At 43.7% G+C, this 14,418-nt stretch overlaps 1 protein-coding gene across 1 annotated transcript in view; it reads right to left on the bottom strand.

Moving 5' to 3' along the window:
* Positions 1-10,760: 10,760 nt before the first annotated feature.
* The window catches only part of LOC115105478 (mitogen-activated protein kinase kinase kinase 5-like), a 39,508-nt gene continuing 35,850 nt past the window's right edge, over positions 10,761-14,418 (bottom strand). The window contains 6 exon segments of the mRNA XM_029627580.2: positions 10,761-11,676; positions 11,948-12,024; positions 12,306-12,403; positions 13,177-13,289; positions 13,610-13,853; positions 14,065-14,170. Coding sequence (XP_029483440.2) covers positions 11,568-11,676; positions 11,948-12,024; positions 12,306-12,403; positions 13,177-13,289; positions 13,610-13,853; positions 14,065-14,170 — 747 coding nt within the window. The 3' untranslated portion in view covers positions 10,761-11,567.

The raw sequence follows: 14,418 nt of genomic DNA, 5'->3' as shown, positions 1-14,418 counted from the left end.
TGGATGCAGTCTATCACAGTGCCATCCGTTTTGTCACCAAAGCCCCATATACTACCCACCACTGCGACCTGTACGCTCTCGTTGGCTGGCCCTCGCTTCATACTCGTCGCCAAACCCATTGGCTCCAGGTCATCTACAAGACCCTGCTAGGTAAAGTCCCGCCTCGCTGGTCACCATAGCTGCACCCACCCGTAGCACGCGTTCCAGCAGGTATATCTCACTTGTCACCCACAAAGCCAATTCCTCCTTTGGCCTCCTCTCCTTCCAGTTCTCTGCTGCCAATGACTGGAACGAACTACAAAAATCTCTGAAACTGGAAACACTTATCTCCCTCACTAGCTTTAAGCACCAGCTGTCAGAGTAGCTCACAGATCACTGCACCTGTACATAGCCCATCTATAAATAGCCCAAACAACTACCTCTTCCCCTACTGTATTTATTTATTTAGCTCCTTTGCACCCCAGTATTTCTACTTTGCACACTCATCTACTGTCAAATCTACCATTCCAGTGTTTTAATTGCTATATTGTATTTACTTCCCCACCATGGCCTATTTATTTACCTATTTACCTCCCTTATCTCACCTAATTTGCTCACATTGTATATAGACTTATTTTTCTACTGTATTATTGACTGTATTTGTTTTACTCCATGTGTAACTCTGTGTTGTTATATGTGTCGAACTGCTTTGCTTTATCTTGGTCAGGTCGCAGTTGTAAATGAGAACTTGTTCTCAACTTGCCTACATGGTTAAATAAAGGTGAAATAAAATAAATAAACAAAATAAAATCTTTTGAACTATTGAATCTATATGTTTTGACCATGACAGTTTACAATCTAAGGTAACGCCAAGTAATTTAGTCTCCTCAACTTGTTCATCAGCCATACCATTCATCACCAGATTCAGCTGAGGTATAGAACTTAGGGAATGCAATGCTCTTAGTTTTAGAGATGTTCAGGACCAGTTTATTACTGGTCCTGAACATTACCCATTCCAAAACAGACTGCAACTCTTGGTGATGGAAAATCTTTCACATTGGAAACTGTCCAACATCATCAGGACATCTCGGACTTGGCTCCTCAAGCCTCTACTTAGAACTTGGCTCCCATTGAGGTACAATAGGACACTGGAAATTAAAGGGACACTATCTGTATAGAGAGCATCATTTATAACTCTTACATTGGTCATCATCAGTCATTGACTGAGAACACTTTGTTTACTCAAAAAATTACGTTGGTTTGTATTACTAAAATGGTTATTCACCTGACTCGAAACATGATGTAAACCCTAGCAACAAACCATAGAGACACTATTGACCTGGACCTATCAGAGAACAGAGGCACACATTTTAATTGTGCAATAACTTCTCAAATATACTCTGTGCAGTCCTTATCTGCAGAACACTATTAGGTGACATTGTAAAAAAAAAAAAAATCAGTGCTTATTGGGTTTGAGAATAGCCTAATTAGAATAGCCTCATTAGATGTGTTTGCCGAAGGCAAGAACAAGTATTGGAATCCAACAGCGAGGACAGCGGAGTCCCTGCCCATCTTTCGAAAGCACCTAAAACCTACCTCTTCAAACAGAATCTTAAATAATAACCCTCCTCACCTCGACCCCCCCCCAAAAAACGACTCCTACACTTGAACTTGACTTCCCCCCTTTCTAGCTCGGACTTTGCTGACAATTACTTAATTGAGGAAAGGTGTACTTACTATGCCTGTGATATGTGGTTGTCTCATTTAGCATCATGTAAATGTTTTTTATTTTTTATTCGTAACTCATTTCTCTGGGTGTTTTTAATCATGTACCCATGTGCCCTTATGTGCTACATGCAATAGCAAAAGGGTAAAACACTCATATAGAGAAGAATAGAAAGGAGAGGAAATAAACATTTATCTAAATAAAAAACAGACAATACTGATATGCCTTTGTGGGTATTATTCATACATTAAAGTGAACCAAGCCCAATCCCTAAATGATTTTAATATCCCTTATGACTCAGTGTTTGAGTAGACTTACACTTCACTAGCCCTCTAATATTTCCATCACTTATTGTAGTTATGAAAATAATTGACTTCATTGTCCCATCTCACCAATTGCATATAGGACCATAGAGAATACTGGGGAATAATTACACAACTAAATGGATGAAACACACACACACACACACACACAGTGTGTAGCCATATGGCCTGGGATAACAGGAAGGCCCAAACACTTGTCTCCAAGGTGATGTCAACAGTATAATAACAGATGGGGAAGCATGTGTGGAATTTTACAGTGTGGGCACCACTGATTCACCTCTTCCACCAGACTGTGTGTGTGTGTGTGTGTGTGTGTGTGTATATGAGAATGAGTGAGCAGGGGCGTGTGTACACTCACATGTACACAAATATGATCCTCTTTCCTTCTATTGATCTTTCAGCTTATGACAGCATTTGGGTCTTTCTATAAACTAGGGTATCAGTGACTGTTTGGAGTGAATACATGAATAATACTCAGCTTTTTCTTCACGTGAATACATTAAGATATAAACGGGGAACTTAAAATCAGTGGATAGTTGATTAGGTACACCACCCCGTTCACAAAAATAGTTTGCTCCTACAGACAGTGAGTAACGTGGCCATGGCTTGCTATATAAAGCAGGCAGATGGGCATTGAGGCATTCAGTTAATGTTTGTTTGAACATTAGAAATGGCAAAACTAGTGACCTAAGAGACTGAGCATGGTATGACCGCCGGTGCCAGGTGAGCCGGTTCCAGTATCTCAGAAACATCCGGGCTCCTGGGGTCGTCCGGAGTCCATGGATCCATCCTGCCTGGTGCCAACTAGGTGGTACTAACTGTCATGGCATTATGTGATGGAACCATGGTAACACATGAGCCAAGTCATAGAATATGGAAGTGATCACACATCACAGGAGCTACCTATGAATCTATACTGAACAAATATATAAAACACATGTAAAGTGTTGGCCCCATGTTTCATGAGCTGAAATAAAAGATCCCAGTAATTGTCCATATGCACAAAAAGCTTATTTCTCTCAAATTTTGTGCACACATTTGTTTACATCCCTGTTAGTGAGCAGTTCTCCTTTACCAAGATAATCCATCCACCTTAATGTGCAGTTTTGTCACACAACACAATGCTGTGGGGTTTAATTGAATGTCCATTTCTCTACCATAAGCTGCCTCAAAACATCATTTTAGATCATTTGGAAGTACGTGTAACCGGCCTCTCAAATGCAGACCACGTGTAACGACGCCAGCCCAGGACCTCCACCACCAGCTTCCTCACCTGCAGGATCATCTGAGACCAGCCAACCGAACAGCTGACGAGTCTGTGGGTTTGCACAACCGAAGAAACCGTCTCAGGGAAGCTCGTCGTCTTCACCAGGGTCTTGACCTGACTGCTGTTTGGTGTCGTAACCGACTTCAGTCGGCAAATGCTCACCTTCGATGGCAACTGGCACGCTGGAGAAGTGTACTCTTCACGGATGAATCCCGGTTTGATGGCAGACAGCGTGTGTAGCGTGTGGGCAAGTGGTTTGCTGATGTAAACATCATGAACAGAGTGCCACATGGTGGCGGTGGGGTTATGGTACGGGCAGACATTCCGGCGACTTCCGGCGCCGACTGAGATGGCCGCCTCGCTTCGCGTTCCTAGGAAACTATGCAGTTTTTTGTTTTTTTACGTGTTATTTCTTACATTAGTACCCCAGGTCATCTTAGGTTTCATTACATACAGTCGAGAAGAACTACTGAATATAAGATCAGCGCCAACTCACCATCAGTACGACCAAGAATATGTTTTCCGCGACGCAGATCCGGTGTTCTGCCTTACAAACAGGACAACGGAATGGATCGCATGCAGCGACCCAAGGAAACGACTCCGAAAAAGAGGGAAACGAGGCGGTGTTCTGGTCAGACTCCGAAAAAGGGCACATCGCGCACCACTCCCCAGCATTCTTCTTGCCAATGTCCAGTCTCTTGACAACAAGGTTGACGAAATCCGAGCAAGGGTAGCATTCCAGAGGGACATCAGAGACTGCAACGTTCTCTGCTTCACAGAAACATGGCTTACTGGGAAGACGCTATCCGACGCGGTGCAGCCAACGGGTTTCTCCACGCATCGCGCCGACAGAAACAAACATCTTTCTGGTAAGAAGAGTGGCGGGGGCGTATGCCTCATGACTAACGAGACATGGTGTGATGAAGGAAACATACAGGAACTCAAATCCTTCTGTTCACCTGATTTAGAATTCCTCACAATCAAATGTAGACCGCATTATCTTCCAAGAGAATTCTCCTCGATTATAATCACAGCCGTATATATCCCCCCCAAGCAGACACATCGATGGCTCTGAACGAACTTTATTTAACTCTTTGCAAACTGGAAACCATTTATCCGGAGGCTGCATTCATTGTAGCTGGGGATTTTAACAAAGCTAATCTGAAAACAAGACTCCCTAAATTTTACCAGCATATCGATTGCGCAACCAGGGGTGGTAAAACCTTGGATCATTGTTACTCTAACTTCCGCGACGCATATAAGGCCCTGCCCCGCCCCCTTTCGGAAAAGCTGACCACGACTCCATTTTGCTGATCCCTGCCTACAGGCAGAAACTAAAACAAGAGGCTCCCACGCTGAGGTCTGTCCAACGCTGGTCAGACCAAGCTGACTCCACACTCCAAGACTGCTTCCATCACGTGGACTGGGACATGTTTCGTATTGCGTCAGATGGAAATATTGACGAATACGCTGATTCGGTGTGGAGTTCATTAGAACGTGCGTCGAAGATGTCGTTCCCATAGCAACGATAAAAACATTCCCAAACCAGAAACCGTGGATTGATGGCAGCATTCGCGTGAAACTGAAAGCGCGAACCACTGCTTTTAATCAGGGCAAGGTGTCTGGTAATATGTCCGAATATAAACAATGCAGCTATTCCCTCCGCAAGGCTATTAAACAAGCTAAGCGTCAGTACAGAGACAAAGTGGAATCTCAATTCAACGGCTCAGACACAAGAGGCATGTGGCAGGGTCTACAGTCAATCACGGACTACAAGAAGAAACCCAGCCCAGTCACGGACCAGGATGTCTTGCTCCCAGGCAGACTAAATAACTTTTTGCCCGCTTTGAGGACAATACATTGCCACTGACACGGCCTGCAACGAAAACATGCGGTCTCTCCTTCACTGCAGCCGAGGTGAGTAAGACATTTAAACGTGTTAACCCTCGCAAGGCTGCAGGCCCAGACGGCATCCCCAGCCGCGCCTCAGAGCATGCGCAGACCAGCTGGCCGGTGTGTTTACGGACATATTCAATCAATCCCTATACCAGTCTGCTGTTCCCACATGCTTCAAGAGGGCCACCATTGTTCCTGTTCCCAAGAAAGCTAAGGTAACTGAGCTAAACGACTACCGCCCGTAGCACTCACTTCCGTCATCATGAAGTGCTTTGAGAGACTAGTCAAGGACCATATCACCTCCACCCTACCTGACACCCTAGACCCACTCCAATTTGCTTACCGCCCAAATAGGTCCACAGACGATGCAATCTCAACCACACTGCCCTAACCCACCTGGACAAGAGGAATACCTATGTGAGAATGCTGTTCATCGACTACAGCTCGGCATTCAACACCATAGTACCCTCCAAGCTCGTCATCAAGCTCGAGACCCTGGGTCTCGACCCCGCCCTGTGCAACTGGGTTCTGGACTTCCTGACGGGCCGCCCCCAGGTGGTGAGGGTAGGCAACAACATCTCCTCCCCGCTGATCCTCAACACGGGGCCCCACAAGGGTGCGTTCTGAGCCCTCTCCTGTACTCCCTGTTCACCCACGACTGCGTGGCCATGCACGCCTCCAACTCAATCATCAAGTTTGCGGACGACACAACAGTGGTAGGCTTGATTACCAACAACGACGAGACGGCCTACAGGGAGGAGGTGAGGGCCCTCGGAGTGTGGTGTCAGGAAAATAACCTCACACTCAACGTCAACAAAACTAAGGAGATGATTGTGGACTTCAGGAAACAGCAGAGGGAACACCCCCTATCCACATCGATGGATCAGTAGTGGAGAGGGTAGCAAGTTTTAAGTTCCTTGGCATACACATCACAGACAAACTGAATTGGTCCACTCACACTGACAGCGTCGTGAAGAAGGCGCAGCAGCGCCTCTTCAACCTCAGGAGGCTGAAGAAATTTGGCTTGTCACCAAAAGCACTCACAAACTTCTACAGATGCACAATCGAGAGCATCCTGGCGGGCTGTATCACCGCCTGGTACGGCAACTGCTCCGCCCTCAACCGTAAGGCTCTCAGAGGGTAGTGAGGTCTGCACAACGCATCACCGGGGGCAAACTACCTGCCCTCCAGGACACCTACACCCCCGATGTTACAGGAAGGCCATAAAGATCATCAAGGACATCAACCACCCGAACCACTGCCTGTTCACCCCGCTATCATCCAGAAGGCGAGGTCAGTACAGGTGCATCAAAGCTGGGACCGAGAGACTGAAAAACAGCTTCTATCTCAAGGCCATCAGACTGTTAAACAGCCACCACTAACATTGAGTGGCTGCTGCCAACACACTGTCATTGACACTGACCCAACTCCAGCCACTTTAATAATGGGAAATGATGTAAATATATCACTAGCCACTTTAAACAATGCTACCTTATATAATGTTACTTACCCTACATTATTCATCTCATATGCATATGTATATACTGTACTCTAGATCATCGACTGCATTCTTATGTCACTAGCCACTTTAACTATGCCACTTTGTTTACTTTGTCTACATACTCATCTCATATGTATATACTGTACTCGATACCATCTACTGTATGCTGCTCTGTACCATCACTCATTCATATATCCTTATGTACATATTCCTTATCCCCTTACACTGTGTATAAGACAGTAGTTTTGGAATTGTTAGTTAGATTACTTGTTGGTTATCACTGCATTGTCGGAACTAGAAGCACAAGCATTTCGCTACACTCACATTAACATCTGCTAACCATGTGTATGTGACAAATAAGATTTGATTTGACATAAGCTACTGACAGGACAACGAACACAATTGCATTTTATCGATGGCAATTTGAATGCTCAGAGATACCGTGATGAGATCCTGAGGCCCAATGTCGTACCGTTCATCTGCCGCCATCACCCTGTTTCAGCATAATAATGCACCGCCCCGTGTGGATAAGGGTCTGTACACAATTACTGGAAGCTGAAAATGTCTTTGTTCTTCTATGGCCTGCATACTCACCCATTGAGCAAGTTTGGGATGCTCGGGGTTGATGTTTACGACAGCATGTCCCAGTTCCCACCAATATCTAGCAACTTCACACAGCCATTGAAGAGTGGAACAACTTTCCACAGCCCACAATCAACAGCCTGATCAACTCTATGCAAAAGAGATGTGTCGCGCTGCATGAGGCAAATGGTGGTCACACCAGATACTGACTGGTTTTCTGATCCACACCCTTAACTTTTTTTTTTTTAAGTATCTGTGACCAACAGATACATACAGTATCTGTATTCCCAGTCATGTGAAATCCATAGATTAGGGCCTAATTCATTGATTTAAATGGACTGAATCCCTTATATGAACTGTTCAGTATAATTCATGAGTAGAATCCAAACCTGTTTAAACCCTTTGTCATATTTGGAATTTTTCATAGATTTTTACAAAAATTGCGATAAAATTACCTTTCTTTCCTTAGATTTATAATACTGTTTGTTGTTATATCATATACTAAGCGTTTAACAAATGAATTACACATTGAACTTGATTCTGTAAAATTCCTAGATAATTGCTGTCGGACACTTTTTTTTGTATGGGGATCTCAGAAGTGCACTGTAACCTCGTAACATGTTGTACCTCCCTGTGTTAGTGTGAAAACAGCTTTGATGGGCACACACACACGTCGAAAATAATGCATGCGATTGCAAAATCAAATGCATTTAACAGAAAGAGTAACTTTAACATAATTACAGAGGCACAAAAAAGTATGTGAACCCTTTGGAAGACCTGGACTTCTGCATAAATTGGTCATAAAATTTGATCTGATCTTCATCTAGGTCACAACAAGACAAACAGTCTGCTTAAACTAACAAACACAATTATACGTTCCCATATGTCTTTATTGAACACACCGCGCAAACATTCACAGTACGGGGCGGGAAAAGTATGTGAACCCTTGGATTTAATAACTGGTTGACCCTCCTTTGGCAGCAATAACCTCAACCAAACGCTTCCTGTAGTTGCGGATCAGACCTGCACAAGGGTCAGGAGGAAATTTTAGAACATTCCTCTTTACAAAACTGTTTCAGTTCAGCAATATTCTGGGGATGTCTGGTGTGAACTACTCTCGAGGTCATGCCACAGCATCTCAATCGGGCTGAGGTCAGGACTCTGACTGGGCCACTCCAGAAGGCGTATTTACTTATTTTGAAGCCATTCTGTTGTTGATTTATTTCTGTGTTTTGGGTTCAATGTCCTGCTGCATCACCCAACTTCTGTTGAGCTTCAATTGGTGGACAGATAGCCTTACATTCTCCTGCAAAATGTCTTAATAAACATGGGAATTCATTTTTCCGCCGATGATAGCAAGCTGTCCAGGCCCTGAGGCAGCAAAGCAGCCCCAAACCATGATGCTCCCTTCACCATACTTTACCGTTGGGATGAGGTTGATGTTGGTGTGCTGTGCCTTTTTTTCTCCACACATAGGGTTGTGTTCCTTTCAAACAACACAACTTTAGTTTCATCTGTCCACAGATTTTTTTTTTTTTTTTAAGACAGCAGTGGCTTCTTCCGTGGTGTCCTCCTATGAACACCATTCTTGTTTAGGGTTTTACCTATTGTAGACTCATCAACAGAGATTTATGTAAGTCTTTAGCTGATACTCTAGGATTCTTCTGAACCTCATTGAGCATTCTGCACTGTGCTCTTGCAGTCATCTTTGCAGGACGGCCACTCCTACGGAGAGTAGCAACAGTGCTGAACTTTCTACATTTATAGACAATTGGTCTTACCATGGACTGATGAACATCATGTCTTTTAGAGATACATAAAGCTGGAAAGGGTTACAAAAGTAAGTCAACAATTCTTAATCTTGGGTCTTCTGAGATCTCTTGTTTGAGGCATGGTTCACATCAGGCAATGCTTCTTGTGAATAGCAAACTCAAACTGTGAGTGTTTTTTAAAAGGGCAGGGAGCTCTAACCAACATCTCCAATCTTGTCTCAATGATTATACTCCAGGTTAGCTGACACCTGACTCCAATTAGCTTTTGGAGAAGTCATTATTTTCCCCAGCCTACACTGTGAATGTTTAAATGATGCATTCAATATAGAGAAGAAAAGTATAATAATTTGTGTGTTATTAGTTTAAGCAGCTTGTGATTGTCTGTTGTGACTTAGATGAAGATCAGATCTAAATCCAGATCATTCTTCTTGTCTGTTGTGACTTAGATGAAGATCAGATCTAAATCCAGATCATTCTTCTTGTCTGTTGTGACTTAGATGAAGATCAGATCTAAATCCAGATCATTCTTCTTGTCTGTTGTGACTTAGATGAAGATCAGATCAAAATCCAGATCATTCTTCTTGTCTGTTGTGACTTAGATGAAGATCAGATCTAAATCCAGATCATTCTTCTTGTCTGTTGTGACTTAGATGAAGATCAGATCTAAATCCAGATCATTCTTCTTGTCTGTTGTGACTTAGATGAAGATCAGATCTAAATCCAGATCATTCTTCTTGTCTGTTGTGACTTAGATGAAGATCAGATCTAAATCCAGATCATTCCAAAGGGTTCACATACTTTGTCTTCCCACTGTATGCATAATAGTCGTTTGTTGCGCATTCGATGTCTAGCTGTTTAGTATGAGGGGGACATTATCGCGCTACATTATCCGATTCAGGATTTGTTTTGTTGAACAACAGCCAAAGTGCAGGAATTACTGTTGATCTCGAGGAGTGACAGAACATGTCTGTGTCCATGTTGTTACGGCAGTCAAGATAATTAGCCTACTCCGTGGACAACATTAAGTCAGGATTCCTGAGATAAGAATACAGTCCGTGTACGTTTTGATCGTTTGTTTTCCCGAGTTAAAATGGAGCAATCGGGAATGTGAAAACGGTCAATTGTTTCGTTTTAAAATTAAAATTAAAATAAACATTTCAAATGACTTTTGGGCCTCCCGAGTGGTGCAGTGGTCTAAGGCACTGCATCGCAGTAATAGCTGTGTCGCTAGAGATTCTGGGTTCAAGTCCAGGTTCTGTTGCAACCGGCCGCGACCGGGAGACCAATGGGGCGGTGCACAATTGGCCCAGCGTCGTCCGGGTTAGAGGAGGGTTTGGCCGGCAGGGATGTCCTTGTTCCATCGCACACTAGCGACTCCTGTGGAGGGTCGGGCGCAGTGCACGCTGACAAGGTCACCAGGTGTACGGTGTTTCCTCCCTAAACGTTGGTGCGGCTGGCTTCCGGGTTAAGCGGGCATTGTGTCAAGAAGCAGTGGTTGGGTTTTGTTTCGGAGGACGCACGGCTCTCGACCTTAGCCTCTCCCCAGTCTGTACGGGAGTTGCAGCGATAAGACAATTGGATACAGGGCTATACATTATAGACAAGTTGACTAAAGCACAAACAGACCTGGCTACTAGGCATGACAAAGAAACATGCAGTGTCCATGTTTCATGTGACATTTTGAATGACATGTAGATGTTTTGTTGTTGCTAGGTGGCGTTAGTAATTATGTCTACCAAGACTTTTATTCCTGTAACTACAAATGTGAAACAGAGAAAAATCATATTTAAACATATGACATTTTTAACATGAACATTGGCCCCTTTCTTTATCGAAAGACCCATATACACCTATTACAGACACCACCAGTATGTGGTATACACCTATTACAGACACCACTATTCCCACTTATTTAAATGACCAATCACCAGAACACATTCTCACAAAAGTGTATATTTACCATCAATAACATTACTTTTCTTCAAGTCCTGGGCCCTGCGAAGAGCTCAGAAATGGTGTACATTAAAGGAGGTACATTTTGTTTTATACTACACACCAAACTAACAAATAAATGGGAAGTATCATGGAGGCACGGAGTGTCTATTGAGGTAAAAATATGACAGCTGTTGGCCCTAAATATCCCCCCTCTCCCCTCCGAATATCAGGGAATTGTCAATGGTTTAGAACCCCATTTCAGCCAATCAGATTGCAGATTTCTCCGAACCCGTTTTACAAGTACAGTTATTCACAATAAGAAATGACAGAAAAACATATCCTTGACTGTTCATCCATCTTTCTGTAACCATTTCAGTTTCAATATAACATCTTTGGGGAAATACTAAGGTAGGTCCCAATTTTTATGACTTGATTATCTTGTTCTCAGAAAACCGTACATGCGCACACACACTGACACACACACTAATTCCTGCATCTTAACTACGAGACAAATTCACAGACTCAGTAAATTTGTACCATGTTGTGTTTATAGGACCAGCCTATTAGTGGAACACGTAATGACCCATCAGAGAATGGTGTCCTCGTCCTCTTCAGTGTGTGTGCTGAGCTGAGATTTGAGCTGTGACTTCCTCTGTGTTGTGATGGCCGCCCAGACACGACACAGCATCCCTCCTCTGTGGAGAAACAGTAACAGTAAAAAATACAACCATTACAATACAGACCCTTTGTGTGTGTGTGTGTGGGTGTCACATCCATACACCCTCCTACTGCACAGATCCCTAGTCACACATTGACACATCTCAGCGATTCACAGTACTTTCACAGTCCTTTGAATAACGACATAACCATCCAAACAGAAAACAATGGGTTTTCCCTCATTAGCGTAGATCAGTTTCCTGTTTCTGCTTTAAGGATGTGCGAACATGATTGGAGGAGGAAGTTCACCTTATGGCACAGTACATCAAGTCATCCCTGCAGGCCATGGTGAGGAGACAGTCCAAGGTGAACTCGTGAGAGAGTAACTACAAACAAAAGCACAGCGTGAATTCTACTTGCGCAACATCAGTGAGAACAAGCCTCACGCAAACACAGACTGAAACCGAGCTACATTACTTCCTATTTTTTCAGATTTTTCGTATAGACTTTTGTGATTTGTCATATTATTATAATGTGAATAAGGCTCTTTTCACCAATTAGATGGTTTATTCCATGCATGTAGTTACCCATAAATCAATAGCCACACCATATTCTGTTAACCAATCCCACATCATTAAATCACAAAGTCGTTTTTGAAGTTCCTTACCTTGTCTATGGTGTCCTGATCTACTGGGATAGCCTTCAGCCAGCAAACCAAGGACTTGAATTCTGGGTTCAAACTTATCTGCAGGGACAACTCTGTATCTACAGGAAGATGAGAAGACAAGTCGGTATGATCTTGTCACCAGTTTTGCACCATCATGTTACTAAGCTGAACATTGTGAGTATTTCAAATGCAGATTTTCAGGTATGGTTAAGGTGTTCGACTGACAGTCACATGGACTGAGGTTTTGAGTCCCGGTCGGGGCTATTCGCGACAGTATACGTTAACATGGGTAAAGGAAGTAAACCTGACAGATACAAAGCAAAAGTGTTAAATAGGGTCTTATAAACAAAAACAGGCAAACATTTTCCGATGCCAGTTTCTAATCATTATTATGACTGACACATCTGGTTCCAAGTCTCGAATCTCAGCGGCAATGAGCTACATGCCTTAAACTCAAACCAGTAGAGCAGAAATCCACTGTCTGAGGGTGAGGTGTGGAGAGAGATCTAGAAACACAGGGTGTGAATCACAAAGCCTACAAACTGTCTCAATGGCATTCCATCTCTCCATTTTAGGAACATTAGAGTAGGCAGGCTGTAACTTGTGGGACCACTGTCATGCCACAAGCTTCAACCTCCAGAGTCTACATGTATACAAAAAACACCCAGGATTTTAACGCCCGATATTCATTATTTATTAGGCAAAGAGTGCTCGGCCTTGCTACATACTAAGGTGTGGCAGAGTGACAGAATTTGGCTCACTAAGGTACTTCAACCAAACTTACAATGTTTACCAACACACTAGCCTTAAATGGGCTGACATTAGCAACAGTCAGACTGCTTTGGGACGGAGTGGGATCTGAAAACATTACCTGTGGGTTCTGATGTGTTCCTGGTAGTGTCGATCTGATCCTGTCTCCTCTGGACAGAGTTCCTTAGTAGCTCCTGGTATTCCCGCTCTTTCTCACTCAGCTGAGTCAGCAGTCTGAAAATACAATTAGTCATTATGGACCAGGCCTGAAGTAACAGTACATTGTAACCGTTGTAACTGGTTGCAATGTAATCCTTGGTGGTGTGCTGGCACTTGGTGGTGTACTGGCACTTGGTGGTGTACTGGCACTTTTCACTGAATCTGTAGGAATGACTATTTTCTTTACATTTTAAAGCCCATTATGCTAAATTTGAAATGAAAGGAAACCCCAGGTTAAAAGGTAGAATAAAGAATCACATGACAATACAAATCCATTTTTTTTGTCATGCCAATAAAGCAATGTAATATAAACAGCTAAGTAAATGGCACTGAACCTGCGAGTCTCTAGCCGTAGATCTGTCAGTTCCTGACTGAGGGGACAGTTAGTGTTGTACTGGAGGCCATTGGGTAAGCAGAGGCTTTCTGAAACCTCCTCTATGGTCTCGGTGTCGGCTGGCGCCGCCACCTGGTCATCTGAGAAAACTGCAGGCAAAAGCTTTACTAGCTCACTGGGCCGCTGCCCTCTCTCTGGGCTACTCTCCTCCTTCTCAAAGGAAGACTGCAGCTGGAGCTTGAGCTCTGAAAGACATTGAGGTGTGTGTGTGAGCAAGAGTGTGCGTGTGGGCGGGGATTTGGGAGGTGGTGAAGTCTTTGAATGGTGGGGATGGACTCAATTCCAAATCCCAGAGTCATATCATGAAATTGAACAGGAGTTCTATGAGGAATTTCTATGTCCAATACAACAGATAGAAGTTGAGATGGAATTAGGCCTGACTCTGCTGGTTCTTACCTGGTAATAGTACAGTGATGGCGTCCTGCACGGCCTGCCTCAGCAGGTTATCCAGAGCAAACATCCAGTGAGGTTTCACCTGCTGCTGCCTCAACACCTTTTTCACCTGCACACACACACACACACGGGAGTGAGAAGAACGGATTAGCACAATACTATTGGGTGTGATGCATAGCCTGTGGTAAAACTCCTGGCTATTTACACATATACGACTCCCCCTGTTCAATCCCACGTCCACCCTGGCCTTGTGATTACTATCTGTCTAATACTTGAGGAACCGTGTGTGAAATCTATGGCCAATCCATGACAGTAAGCAATCTTTTACGTGCCAGGGAGAAATGGAAACTGGCAGGG

The sequence above is a fragment of the Oncorhynchus nerka genome, linkage group LG3 (genome assembly GCF_034236695.1).
Source record: "Oncorhynchus nerka isolate Pitt River linkage group LG3, Oner_Uvic_2.0, whole genome shotgun sequence".
Classification (NCBI taxonomy): domain Eukaryota; kingdom Metazoa; phylum Chordata; class Actinopteri; order Salmoniformes; family Salmonidae; genus Oncorhynchus; species Oncorhynchus nerka.
The sequence above is the reverse complement of the archived record's forward strand: the minus strand, read 5'-3'. Positions and strand labels throughout refer to the sequence as shown.